This window comes from Silurus aristotelis (assembly GCF_946808225.1).
Source record: "Silurus aristotelis genome assembly, chromosome: 10".
Lineage (NCBI taxonomy): Eukaryota > Metazoa > Chordata > Actinopteri > Siluriformes > Siluridae > Silurus > Silurus aristotelis.
The window spans coordinates 9,532,974-9,547,433 of NC_139583.1; the positions used below are offsets into that span (position 1 = coordinate 9,532,974).

General features: G+C 37.6%; 1 protein-coding gene across 2 annotated transcripts in view; it reads right to left on the bottom strand.

Moving 5' to 3' along the window:
* Positions 1-399: 399 nt before the first annotated feature.
* The window catches only part of tmtc2b (transmembrane O-mannosyltransferase targeting cadherins 2b), a 113,294-nt gene continuing 99,233 nt past the window's right edge, over positions 400-14,460 (bottom strand). For both annotated transcript variants that reach the window (XM_083551905.1, XM_083551906.1), the window contains exons 9-12: positions 14,188-14,269; positions 11,476-11,590; positions 7,845-7,908; positions 400-4,610 (exon numbers count right to left, since the gene is read on the bottom strand). In XM_083551905.1, coding sequence (XP_083408031.1) covers positions 4,431-4,610; positions 7,845-7,908; positions 11,476-11,590; positions 14,188-14,269 — 441 coding nt within the window. In that variant the 3' untranslated portion in view covers positions 400-4,430. The remainder of the gene's footprint in view (positions 4,611-7,844; positions 7,909-11,475; positions 11,591-14,187; positions 14,270-14,460) is intronic.

The window sequence follows — 14,460 nt, forward strand, 5'->3', positions numbered from 1 at the left end:
TCCTTTTCCTGAACCAAATTTATAAGAAAGCAATTTTATGTAAGTGGATCTTCACAAATTGACTACTATTGAGTATCCTTGCCTTAGAAACTTGTGGAGAAACAATATATATAGATAACTTTCTTTCGGGCTTCTCCCGTTAGGGGTCGCCACAGCGGATCCTCCGCACGTTTGATTTTGGCATATGTTTTACGCTGGATGCCCTTCCTAACGCAACCCTCCCCAATTTATCCGGGCTTGGGACCGGCACTGAGAGTGGCTGGGGATGGTTCCCTGACCGGGGATCGAACCCGGGTCGCAACAGTGAGAGCGCTGCATCTTAACCACTAGACCACCAGGGGACCCCAGAAACAATATATATAGATAAAAAGACAAAAAACAAAAACAAAAACAAGAATCCAGCTTGTGACATGAACAAAAGTCATATCTGGCACATACTTTATTTTATATATTACAAAAAAAGGAAGCAAGGAAAGCTACAAATTGATAATTTATACAAATACAACACAGTTTAAAAAGGAAAAAAAAAACTTCTGAAATTTAGTAAACTCTCAGTGCTCCATAAGCACTCTTCTGCACTGACCCCACTGACTGAAATCCCTGAGGAAAGACAAACAAACGCACGACTCGTATATAATGGTTTTCAATTTTGTACAGGAGAGAGAAGCGAGGAGAAACTGACAAAGGGGAAAGATGCAGTGTTTGCAGTATAGCTAAGCACTGCAGGGTTTGATCTGCACAGTATTATTATTTTTTGCCATTTATATTTATCATGCCCCAAGATCCAAGGAGAAAAATTAGACATGGTCAAATCAGCTACAAAGAGAAGCAAAGGAACAATGATAGTGGCACAATGCTTGAATTTTACATTTATTATAATCCAGGAAGCTTGATTGTAAAATATCCTTATCCAGATTTCTGATAAATGCCCATCTGAATAAACAAGAAGATTTCAAAGTAGGCCAGTTAACAGCTTGGCTATTTTCACCATAATCAACAGTTTGCTTTCCAAAGTGTCTCTGAAGGAAGGAATAGATGAATGAACATGTTACATGGTTATACAACACAGTGCCAGCTGCTTTGTTTTTTTTTATTATTATTATTATTATTATTATTTTTTTTACAAGACACCACAATGGAAATAAATTAAGAATGAAACTCTGCTAAACATCCCATAATATGCCTTTGAAATATAGTGGGAAAAAAGAGGTGAATATTCTTCATGATTTGAACCAAACAAGAGAAACATGACAGCTAGTGGTAATGTTGACTGCAGTACATGAACGTTAATTACAAGTTATATATTCGCGCACAATATGAACAAATATTAACACCTGAATTAAAGACAAAAATAAAATGATAGAAGTAGATGTTAGGATTTAGTGATTCCCCCCCCCCAAAAAAAAAAAAAAAATAAAAAAAATTTTATACAATGGCATATATTAAGTTACTTTATACACTAGAATTCAGTATAAGTAATACAAAACAACAGACACACACCAAAAAACTAAACAAAACAAAAAAACTAACAAAAAAGAAAAAAACCCACCACCAAGGTGACAGAAATTCCTTACAATTCCTTACAAACCTATGGCTGTGCATTGTTAGATGAGTGCAATGTGGTTTATATTTGGTTAGGAGACTCTCAAAGCTTTGCATGTGACACAATTCCATTCTTCGGCTACAGTTTTGCTGTGAAATGAAATGAAAGGCATTCAGAAGGACATGCTTGTGTAGTAGCTCAAGAGATTCCTGTTCAGCACGGTTAGATCAACAAATCCTTTTTCAACTGGCAGAGCTTTTAGCTAAAGGTTTTATTCTGGCATAGCAGAGGTCAAAGAAAAGTCTTTAAATCAGGGGATATTCGTGTAATCATCCTGCTAGAGGACCATGAAGCCTGGTGCCAGCTTGGTAAATCATGGGCTGTGGGTGATGCTCAGAGTCTCACACCTAATCAGCTTTAATCTGCAACCTTGAAACATTTACATCGAAATTCAAGACATTATTCCAGTATTTCACATTGGGCCTCATTTATCACACTGGGTACAAATGAATTGATTCGTAAACTGTTATGGTGATTTAGACAAGAAATTTGGCAGTTTAGCAAAAAAACAATTGTTTCTATCTTATCAGGTGTAAAACACAATTTCAAATATCTTACGAAAAACAAACCGAAGTTACACAGTATATAGACAAACGTTTATGAACATCTGACCATAAGATTCATATGTGCTTTATGAACGTCACATTTGCTGTTATAAAAACCACCACTCTTCAGGGAAAATATAATGTTACTGCAAACAAGGGCATCCTATACAATAGTGTGCCCCCAAATTTGAGCTGACATTTTGGGGAAGAACAACATACTGTATAGCTGAAAAGGTCAGGTGCCCCAATACTTTCACCATATAGTGTATTTGATATAGTAAAATAACAAAAACAAATGGTACCCTATAAATAAAAAGAAAAAGAACATTGCAGCCAAAGTAGTGCGATGGCTGAGCTGCATTACTGGAATATTTAGTGTACACTGCTTGGCCCTTATTCACCACGAATGTTACCTTCTATAGGCTCGGTAGATATGAATTAGCTATACAGTTAACACACTTTATTGTTATTTATGGATTGGCATTAAATAATGTACACTTATGCCCAAAGGAAATTATTCAAAAATAAAAAATAAATTGTTTGTTGTGGCCTGTACCAAAAAAACTGAGAAATGAGGCAGTGTATGTTCATGTTTCTAGATGGGTTAAATAAAAAAAAATTGACAGGCTGGAAATTGTTCCAAATAAATAAACAATACAACACAATCCAAATAAATGCCTTTAAATTACAGAGGAATCAGACTTCCAGGTTGTGTTACTCATATGGCAGCAAAAGGCAGACTGTAGGCTTCAGCACACACATAGTAGATAAAGCTTTGGGTTGAAATAGTAAAAAATAAGATTTGAACAAATCTCTATAAGGCCAACGTGTAGCATTTTGTGTGTATCTCCTGTTCAGACTACACCCAAATTACTGCACCATTCATCTATACAGTTCTGTACAAAGTTTACAACTGATACAACCCTGTTAGCTAAAGACACAGAGTCGAGTGAACCAAAAGTCGTTTAGCTCTGTGTCAATTACAGAAATATTTTTTTAATTAGAAAAAATTAACAAAAAGCAAAGAAGCCTTTTGTGCTACAGTACATTTTGCTTGTTTCTAAAAAAAAAAAAAAAAAAAAAGAAAAAAAAAATCCTTCAAGCTACAAGTAGCTTATTAACTTTAAGGGTGCTATATTATTGTTTTTTTTTTGTTTGTTTTTTTAAACACTTCAAATTTATATTTAAAGATGATCACCACCATCCATGATATTCCTCGAATTCCCCCCAAAAAGAGAGACTTATTCCAGGATATGAACTTTTCAAATTGTGTTCAATATGGCAATTTATCATGTTGTCATTATCCCTCAATCATTTGATAAATGTTTGCATTTACAAAAATGTCCAAACATTGTGTCAAATATGACATTAGATGGATGTGCATCAAAACTGTTCTCAATATGACAAACAAATTAAATAATTTGTTAAACAAATTGTATAATTTAATAAAGGCTTATGAATAGCTAAACTGTAAATTGTTCACGGTTGGGTTAGGAAATGAATTTGGATCCTGACATGCACAAGTGACCGGGAATCCATTAAAGAATTATCATACCTCTTTTCTGCAATAGGAGAATAACCATTATTTGCCTGTTTTTGTTTGTTTGATGAATCGCTAGTCAACTGTCTGTACAAATGAGACCAGTTAACACTTTCCTTCATGCAATGTTCAGCTGCCATGTGACGACGCAAGAGCAGCAATGTGAAAATGTCCTGGAGGAAGCATGTGTGAGCCATTGCATTCACTAGGGAGAATTAGCTAGGGGACAGGAATTACCAATGGTTCAACACTGGTTTACAAAAAAATGAAAATAAATGGTGCACCATTAGAGGTGGCCAGAATTTCTGTTTTCTAAATAATTCCTGCAATCAGTATCCTTAAAGATTAGATCATCTAATCATAAAACTCAAGGAACCCAAAGAAATTAAGACCAATGATATATAAAAAAAAATCATTCGTTTCTAATTTTGCAAATGCCAAACGCAGCCCTACATATTGAGTTAGGCATCATTTATCTAAGTAATAGCAAAGTTTTGAGAAACTTCAAGTACTAACAGCCTGCTTCAACCTAAGTGCTCGTGTTGAGAACGCCGAGTCCTGCACTCCCCAGAGAAGTTCTTGCATGTATAAAAGTCCTCAAGCAAGTTCTCCAACAGACCAAACCTACGAGGGAAACACCCTAGTCTCTCTACAGACAACTCTTGCCGAACTGTGCAAGATCTATGGATTGCTTCGCATGAGAGGGTATCTTTCAAACTGAGCTCCACATAATGTTTTTGAGTCAAGAAGCCATTGTCCTCAGGCCTTGTTTCTCCATGATGTTCCACAGCTTGCGCAGGTTGGACTGTGTAATGGTATCGTCAGGTTTGAGCTGCAGGGCTCGCAGGTAATTGGCTTCAGCTTCCTGAAGTTTGCCATTCAGATGAAGGATAGCACCAAGGTTCATCAAGGCTGCAGGGTACTGAGTGAAAATAACAAGAAAAAAAGAGATATTAGACAAAATCCACAATTAACGGGTTCTACTTGTTTAGAAAGGACATCTAAGGGCAAACTTTATAATGCATTTACTAGTTTCAGGTAATCTGATGTCTTAAAGTGCAAAACAATCAGCTTGATACGCTGTTATTTCACATTCTATCATCCTTTTGGATGCTCATCATCTCGTGTCAAGGTCAGATGAATTATGTGCAGCCGTTTTCTTCAGATTTCAATGGGAACAATATGTCGAATGCCGAGATTCTTCCAAGAGAGAAAGATGGAAGTAGGTAAATAGATCAAATGTTTCTTGACATAATCTCTGTGTACTGCCGAAGGATTTTCAGGTCCCCATACGTTCATAATAAAACACATTTTCTACAGTGGCTGAAGCCAAAATAAAGGCAAGCCTGGCATGAGCGAAGTTCCCAGCTCATGCTGGGTCCAATATGCTAATGCATTTAATTGCGAGTGAGTGATTGTGGTTTAATCTTATACTCATTTCTGGAACCATTTCATGCTTCACTTGGTGTCTCTGAGGAAAGACGGCAGTATATTTCTGCAACACTCGGGAGACTTTTACCTCAGAGGTTAGTTTAGCAGACAATTTTCGGCAACTTGCCAGGCCTCAGACTTGCAATATAAAAGAAGGTGGTCATTTTGGTGGCGCATTAAGTAATAAATTACACAGGTATGTGACCTTACAATATGAGGTCAAACCACAAAATGGGACCAACTATAAGTAAAGCTTTGGCATTAACTATTCACAGTCAACACATGTTAGAGTATTCACAGAGCGAATGTATTTTTACACTTTGTCGACCATTTTATTTGCAATCAGGCTTCATGTACTGTATCTACCTATGAAAGGAAGCAAAATGTCTCATCGGATTTAAATTGAATATTTACAGTGGTGGTGTATCTTTGGAGATACTGTTTGTATTAACTAATGTGCTGTTATCTAAAGCAGCCCTTAAAACAGCCTTAACATGGGTATGGACCTTCACATAGATACGGATCTTTGTGGGGGAAGGGGTGACTAACACAATGAAGTAACTTTCAATTTAGGCCTATTCCACTGAAGAGGAGATACTGTCAGAAAAGAGCGATGGCCACGCTCACAGCGACATGCTGGTACTTCAGAATGAAAAACCTGATGGATGTGCTTTCGGCACCGCTCCATCAAAGGTTCAAACAACCCTGTGCGTTCACCCGTGCGCCCCCTCCCCTCCCCTCCCCCACCTCATCCCCTCTGTCCACCCAGCTCCAGTCTGCCATTCTCCCTGCTAAAGCATGCAGAGAAGACAACAGCTCCAGATGTGGGGAGGGTCAGATGACCTTAACAGAACCAGCTGTTGAAGACACAAAATCAGCTGGAGCAGAGATGAGCAGGTAACCCAGGGCTGTGAGTTCGTAGTGTTTTCGATCGAACGCTTCATCTCAAACCAAAACTGTTTACATAGCGTGTAAAAGCTGGGAGAAAAATGCTCTACTGCTGCAAACCTCCTATATACATGAGCACATTACACCACAATGCTGTTCCTGAATTTCATCGGTCAGAATGTTTATCAGCAATGCCAACATGTACCTCAAATTTATACTGTATTAGTGCACAATATTGACACTATTGTTTTTACAGAAACAGCTAAAGAACAGAAAAAACAAACAAACAAACACAAAAGAGCAAACTAACAAAAAAAAAAAGTAGTGCCCTTTCATACCGGTTACATTTATTAAAGTAGTCTCCAGTGTCAGCATTTCGTAAAAGTCAGTACATTTTCGCAGTGACATGACAAACTGTGTACAGTGGAACCCGGTTATGTCGATGTCCTAGGGGGTCGCCAAAAAGCATCGAGATAACCGAAAATCAATATGGCGGCAGTATATTACGTGCTTGAAATTTCTTTATGTACATGATGTGCGTTAATAAATGAGAATGTACATGCACGTGTTTTTGAAGGGTTTTTTTTTTTTACACAACAGCGTTGCCGCGATTTGTTTGATGAAGTCATGCTATAAAAATACATACAGTACATGTTTATCTGTCAGGAATCCACCTGCCACGCCCCCTTCAGCCCCCTTCAGCGTGTCAGGTGTTTTCTCGGCCGCTTTTTCTGAAGCTCCCGGCTTCAATCGCGCACATATGGTGCTCGTTTATCATCATCACCAGCTCCTATTTACACTTCCACACTCTCACCGTCCGTTATTGTTGGTATATGTTGGTTCACGGCGGTCGTTGTTATCGCGCATGCGTATCCCGGTACGTGTCTTCCCACCGGCACTCTCTTAACGGCTGCTCTTTTCTTCCCAAAGCGCACCGCGGATTCCCCCCCGATCCTGCCGGTGTTCATTCTATGCTTTTGCTCATCCCACGTTCCGCGTCGCCAAGCGCGCTTTCGCCTCCCGTTCATCGCATAACATTTAACAACAAAAGGCATATGTGCAGTAACTAACAGCAGAGATTCACCAGTATACAATACAACACCTGTAGCAGCTGTAAGGTTTGATTTTTTCGCCACTTCTGCGAGTTCTTCTGCGGCTGCACCGAGATAACCGACGTTAAATGGCAAATTTTTCCCCCCTTGTGCTCGAGATATCAGGGTTCGGCGACATAAAAAAAGTCGACATAACCGATAAAAAAATGCTTCGAAAAAGCGAGAATTTGGCGGTTCCACTTCAAAAACGTCGACTTAATAGGGTTGTCGAGTTAACCGAGGGCGAGATAAGCGGGTTCCACTGTACTTATTACATAAGAAGCACTTAATAAGAGGGAAAGTCTGTTTATAGCCGCAATATCATTAATAACATAAACTAAAGGTATAGCGATTTGTTCTTTTAATATCATTTCTTAGTTATAGGAAAAACTTATTGTTGGACAGTCGTACAAAGCATTTCACTGCATGTCCTACTCTGTATGTTTGTATTATAAAACACCTGGTCATATTTTATTCCTTACTTAATTCATAACTAATGCATGTGCATACAGGCAGCCATTAAAGCAGTTATTTGGAAACAGTTATTTATATTTAATTCATAGTGTTATTGCAAAATATTATTCTTAAATGTTTCACATATTTAAATAGCTTAAGATATGACAGTAACATGAGCTCATTCATCAAACTAATTTTGCACTTTTCCAGTCAGGATATATCAATCTAAAAGCAGCCACATATACAACTGCACTGCAAGGAACAGTAAAGTCCAAAGGTTTGCTACTCACATCAGGTCTCAGGCTTGCTGCTTGTTTGTAGTACTTCTCGGCTGCGTCATTGAGGCTTGCTTGTCTGTAAGAGCAAAAACACAGAATCAACATGGGGCAGATTTATTAAATCTTGGCACTGGCTTTTAGATCACCTCATAGTACAGGACGTCTCCCATATTCTATTGTCTTCATGATGTAGTGAATGTTCCACACTGGTTTGATAAAGAAATTTAAATGCAAATACAATACAAAGTAAGAAAAGTAGATTAAAACCGTTCTAGAAAAACAAATACATCTCAATCCATCCCAGAAGACTATAGAAGCGACAGTAAAAGCACAAGGCAAGAGTCTTTTCCATATGCTCATCACTTATAAAAACTACCTTTGGATCTTTCTAGAAGCCCCCGTTTTCCCCAGAAACCTTTTTTTTTTGTATTTATTAATTTTCCACAACAGTTTTACAGCATACAGCTGCTTGTACTATCTGGTAGCAAGCATCTTATTGTCGTTTCGAGACTACAGTAGGACAGCCGGTCTTGCTCATTCTAATAATGAAAGAGAAGGTTGACTGATTTGTTTCAATGGGAAAAAGGCAGCTTGGCCAAAACTTGCAATCAGGTTTCCAAGCCCTTTTAAACCTTTGTCTTCAAAACGCAAAGCCAAACACCACTCTGTCTTGTACGACCTGTTTAAGATAAAAGCACAGATGCCTTGTGTGGAACTGGTGTGTTGGGAAAAACATACTCTATATTTGCTCTAAGGTTTCAAATGTAAAATTGAAGGAAAAAAAAAATAGCTGAAATGCAAAACTTTATTGGCTTGGATGTCACACATCACCTCTATACACAAGTTTGGACCAAGTTATCCATCATTCTGTCTGTGTTTGGTGAAAGACTGCAAATATGGGCCACAATATTGTAGCTGTTTATTTTTTAAATAATCCTCTGTTGTTAAAATAGGCTGGAGTGTCCTCAGACTTGAACTTCAGCAACATTTCTAAAAACTCAAAGAAAAATAAAGTCCAGGGGGTAAACTAGGGACACAAAGAATAATAATAAAAAAAAAAGGTCATCATGTTTTGTGTGATAATTTTAGACATTTATAAGCAAACTGTCATTTGTAAGCAATTGCTATGAAACAGAATGTGGAATAAATCTATTTGAATAATTTTTGGATGGGCTACTCTCTTTCATAATGCATTCAGCTGCCAATTTTTATGCTGCGCATAAAAAAAAAACCCCTACAAAAACACAGTGTGGAGACACTTTTCTAGATTAGACAACACAGATTTTCTTTTTCTTCTCTCTTATTTCATTGTCATTGTCCAGGGGTGTCTAATCTTTCAACCAAGCCACACCAGATACCATCTGTTTAGATCTTCATTTTTTAAATGGACTATCAGGTGTGGCTTTTGTTTCATTGTAATAAAAACCTGCACCCCCAAGAAAAGATTGGACACCCACGGTCTAGTCTCTGTGAGTATTGACACATTTATATTCGGAAGAATTAACAGAATGATCTAATCCAAAATATTTTTTCGAGATTCGGCCTGTAAACGTCTAAATTATGACCATCGCTATAGTTGTGTCTCTAACTACTACAATCCTTTACCCACCACAGCTATCCACAAAATAGAAATGAAATTGAATTGGTCTAAACCATTCATATAAGAGAATAGGCTAATTGAAACCAAAGCAATTATAAAAGTCAGACAAATATTAAAACTTCAAATATACTGGGATGTTTTATGTGGGTTTAGTATTTAACCATGTCCATGTGTAATCCACAAGATTTCTATTTCATGCTTTATCATCACTGCCTACATGATGAGTGTATGCCTTCGTTCTTCTCCCTTTTCACAGTCACAGTAAAATATGGCCTTGGTCTCTTGCCATACCATTGTGCCACCAGTGGGAAAGTGGCCTCCCATCAAAGTGGTATTAAAATGAGTAAATGTCTGTCAGATGGGAGTGGGTTTGCTTTAAAGACCACAGCTACAAAATGAGAAAAAAATACTATTAAAGGCAGAGCAGCAGAAAATTGAAGTGTAAGTGGATTTCCTTGAATATAATAAACCTCCATGAACTCGTACAGTACTTTTGTTTGGTCATTTTCTTGCCACAAAATCCTAGATTCTGTTTACGAGATGGCACTTTTGGTTAAAACAAACAACAAGAATGGGTGTGCCGATGTGTCACATGACTGGAGCACTGTGATGCACTGGATTGGCCCTAAAAAAAAAAAACTGTTGACCCAGCTCTTAATGCATGGCAGAATGTTGATCCAAATAAAAATCAAGCATGCTAACTCAATAGACTTAAAAACAAGTTTTTAGAAGTCTGAATATATTCTCTTTGTGATCCAGGAGTCCAGTGTATTTGGCTTAGCATGCCAGAATTCAAACATGGCCAGGGTTTCGAATATCCAGTGTTTGTTTGAAGATGACTGAGGAGAAAGAGTCCCAGAGAGCATTAAGAAAGAGCTAAACATTTGAAGCCTCCTTCAATATCTCTCCACCCTCTTGCCTTTCACCCCCCCAAGCTGAGATCCTTCCATGTGTCCTTCCAAAACAAACATCTTAAAGAATATGTGCTCTGAATGAGCATGGCCACATGGCAGTAGGACAGTAGGAGGCAAGGCTCAAGACTGCGATTAACAGCCAAACCCATGTACAGCGTTGCCTGAAGACTTGACAACAACTTCAGCCCTTTAGTATTTTAAAACACTGCAATACTTGCTATTAAGTGCAACAAAAATCCTGTTACCACATGAGAAATACAAAACATTAAATGGTTTTGCTTGTCTTGGAAGCCTTCAGGCAGGAATTGAAGCCTTAAAATATACGGACACTTGCAAGTTAGAATCCTGAGCCTTGAATCAAAAAAGCCAAACAGGCTGTGCTCTCTTGGTGGGAGGGATGTTATTACTCTGTTTTCTGTCTATCAGTGTGACGCTAACCTGTCATGGGCTCCTGTGAGCTTATGTATGTGGGATAATCGTTTTTGATCATGCATTCAGCTGGAAATTTTTATGCTGCTCATTAAATAAACCCCCACAAAAACAGAGTGTGGAGACACTTTTCTAGATTAGACAACACAGATTTTCTTTTCCTGCTCTCTTATTTCATTGTCCTGTCCAGGGGTGTCCAATCTTTTCCACAAAGAGCTGGTGTGGATGCAAGTTTTCATTTTAACCATGATACCATCTGTTTAGATCTTAATTTCAATGGACTATCTGGTGTTGCTGTTGTTTCATTTGAATAAAAACCTGCACCCCCACTGGCCCTTTGTGAAAAAGACTGGAACCCCCTGGTCTAGTCTCTGTGATTATTTTCATTATATATTGAAAAATTAACAGAATGATCTAATCCCAAAGATTTTTTTTGAACAAATTTAGCTTGTAAGCTTCCAAATTATGACCATCTTTATTAGTTGTGTGTCTCTAAATACTACAATCCTTTTGTTTGCTTACAGTGCATTTGTTCTGGTGGTGATGAGATTCCCTCTCACAGCAGCAGGGTTAATAATGAATGTCTCTGGTGCGTGAGAATGATTTGATTTACCATTCACCGAATTTACTCAGGAAGCTTTTCTGAGAATCGCATCAATTCATAGAAAAGCCGAAAACAAATCTCAGCTTGCAGTCTTACCTGAGCATATGTGCTGCACTGAAAACCACGTCAAACTCCTCACTGTCAAGCTGAGCAGCCTTCTGCGCCATCTCTGCAGCTTCCAGGAGCCGGGACTCCTCCAGCAAAAACTGACCTGAGGCAGAAAATTTGAGTAAATTAAAGCCGCATTGTGTTACATTTCAAAGAGCGAATTATCAAATGTCTTTTGGTTTGGAGAAAAGGGTCTGTTTCAGCCCCTCCCAGTTACAGAGGTTAACAAAGAATAGTAAATCTGACTTAAATTTTAATGGGCATGCATGAATATATATGTGCTTTTACATGTTGATAAATACATTTAGTTTTACTGACTCTGAACCTGTTGTATTTTCTCTCTGTGGGTTTCAGTTGGGCAACATTGGGTATACAGTATATGCAGTGCACAGGACGCCATTGTTTGTAGTATATCTCTTCCTGTATTCATCCCTCTTTTTCAGGAGGGGGAACGGGGCACCAAACATGATCTTGCATACCCCTCAGCAAATGTGCGGTTACACTCCTGACTCGCACTTAAGTAAAGACCGAAACGGTTTTCTATTCTCTAATTAAACTAGCAATGCGTTCTATTATATGGATAATAAAACAACAAAAACACTGGATGTCATACACAACATTTTTTTAACTAATTATTAATTTAATCTATTTTTATTAAAGTAGAAAGTGCTAGTAAAGTAGCAAAGCTTCATTTAACATTTCCAGTCTTCGCATTTCAGTCTGATGAATGAAAGAGAAGGTTTTCAGCCGTACACATCCCACTGCCAGCGGTTTTCCCTTCAACCAAAGTATCACTTACGCTCTGATTCAGACTTTACAAATGGACGAACAAAGGTAGGACTATGTCGTTAACTCTTTACATCTAAAGAGATGTGGGTCCTGACAATTTAAGGCAGCTGGGTACCAGGTTCGTTCTAGAATCTCCAGAGCATCAGACTCCCACTATGGCTTGCCAAACCATGCATACTTTCCCAAATAGTTGTGAAGGAAACCTGAACCACTACAAGTGCTCTCCAGCGAATGTCGGTGCTCCACCACCATCACTGATTTGGGCTACATCTGTGGGCTGAGTGGACAAATATGGCTTGCCTTCAATCTTGTCAGCTTTCACGATGCTGGAGGAAATGCCTTCCAGTCAAATCCCCATAAGGAAATTGTTCAGGCTGATTTAAAATCCATTCTAGAAATCCATACTCAGCATCACCGAAGTAAGAAACATTAGGAGTCATATTCTCTAATGTGCTGGAAGCAGTTTGGAGAACAATGCGAAGGAACGTGTGAGCCTTCATTTACTGGCCAAACAGCTTTGTGTGATCCCTGATCAGACATACAAAACAGCACTATGTAAATCCACTGGCAGCAAGACCAGTCAGTAGGGCTAGTCAACACTACTTTGATAGAGGTCTCAGCTACAGTATACAGAGAAAATTCTCTGTCTGGAGCCCAGTTGGCTATGCGAAAAGTGTGATTTGAAAGGAATCTGTGGAAAATGATGCACATGTGCTGGCAAGAAAAACATGCCAAGAGCCAACCAGTGATAACCTCCGGTAAAATTCTGACTGATTTCAATACATTCTTCCATGTTCTTTTTTGCCTAAAAAATTTTTTTTTTTATAAAAGCAATTGATATCAATTGTATTCCTGCATTTTTATCCAGTCACAGAGGACTCCCCCATCATTTCTGATAGCTATTGGACATCATTAATTTGAATCATGTACACACATTAACACATGTCAATTCCCCATAGAGATAAAACAGATCATTAGTTTAGCTTTTGGCGGAAAGACAACTCTATTCACAGTATTCAAACATGGACTCACATCAACAAGCCTTTCATTGAATGGAGTGAAAAGAAAGCACAGATTTAGCCTAGATTAGATGCTACCACAGTTTTCAAAAATGCTAAATTCTTAAGCATTTTATTGATCAGATTTAGATAAACAAACATAAGCTACTTCCTGAACTAGTTGGCCTCACGTGGCATCATTATAATCACATTTGTACCATAGTATTATGAAATGCCCGATTCTGATTGGTCAAAAAAAGCTCTGTCAGCATTTATAGCTGCAGTGTTTACAATGTTGTGTTGTGTCTAAGTGCTGTTTGTAAAATTTTCTACAATGATACGTTTCTGGGATTTAGCCATCTTGGAAAGAGGCTCTAATGCTAACACTTTCTTAGTGTAACTGCATGGTTGTTGATTTGAAAAGTCTTCTCATGGCAAGTTTTGTTTCTAATTCTTTTAAGTGAGAGATTTATGATGGATGATGGTTTACAGCATTTAAAATGTATGTGACCTTTTTTTATAATATATAAATATATATAACTATAAAGAAAGAAAAAGTATGACTGTTCTTTAATTAATGTAAAAAAAAAATGTTAGCAAATAATGGTTTTATAAAAAGGGGAAAAAAACCTGAAGTTGCTTTGTATAAGAAAATAAATGACAGGGTAATGTGATAAGTTTGCTGTCCTTTAATTCTCATACATTTCCACAAAAATGTTCAAGGTTTTTTTTTCTAGCTTTTTAAAGCTTCTAAAAGCAATTTAATTGGAAAAAAAAACAAATGTAAGTGCCATGTTAATACGTACATACTTAAAAAAAAAAAAAAAAAAAAAAAAAAAAAAAGATATATATGAGTACAGAATACATTTAAACTTAAAAAAAAAATACAAATAAATAAGATGAAAGTGCTTACCGTAATGCATGTAGCAATTTCCTTTAGTGGGATCAAGTTGAATGGCCTTCACAAAGTACTTCTCTGCTTCGGCTTTCTGACCCTAAATCAAAGACACACACACACACACACAAGAAAAGGATTCAAAGAAAAGTACAGCTTTAAATTCACTGACAATTGAACTACGAATTACGATGAGTCCAGGCTTCACTTGAGTTTACTAGTTCTTTAAGCAGAGAGCTGAGGGTGTGCTATAAACAGAAGTGTAAATGTGATGAAATATTTTATTTGAAA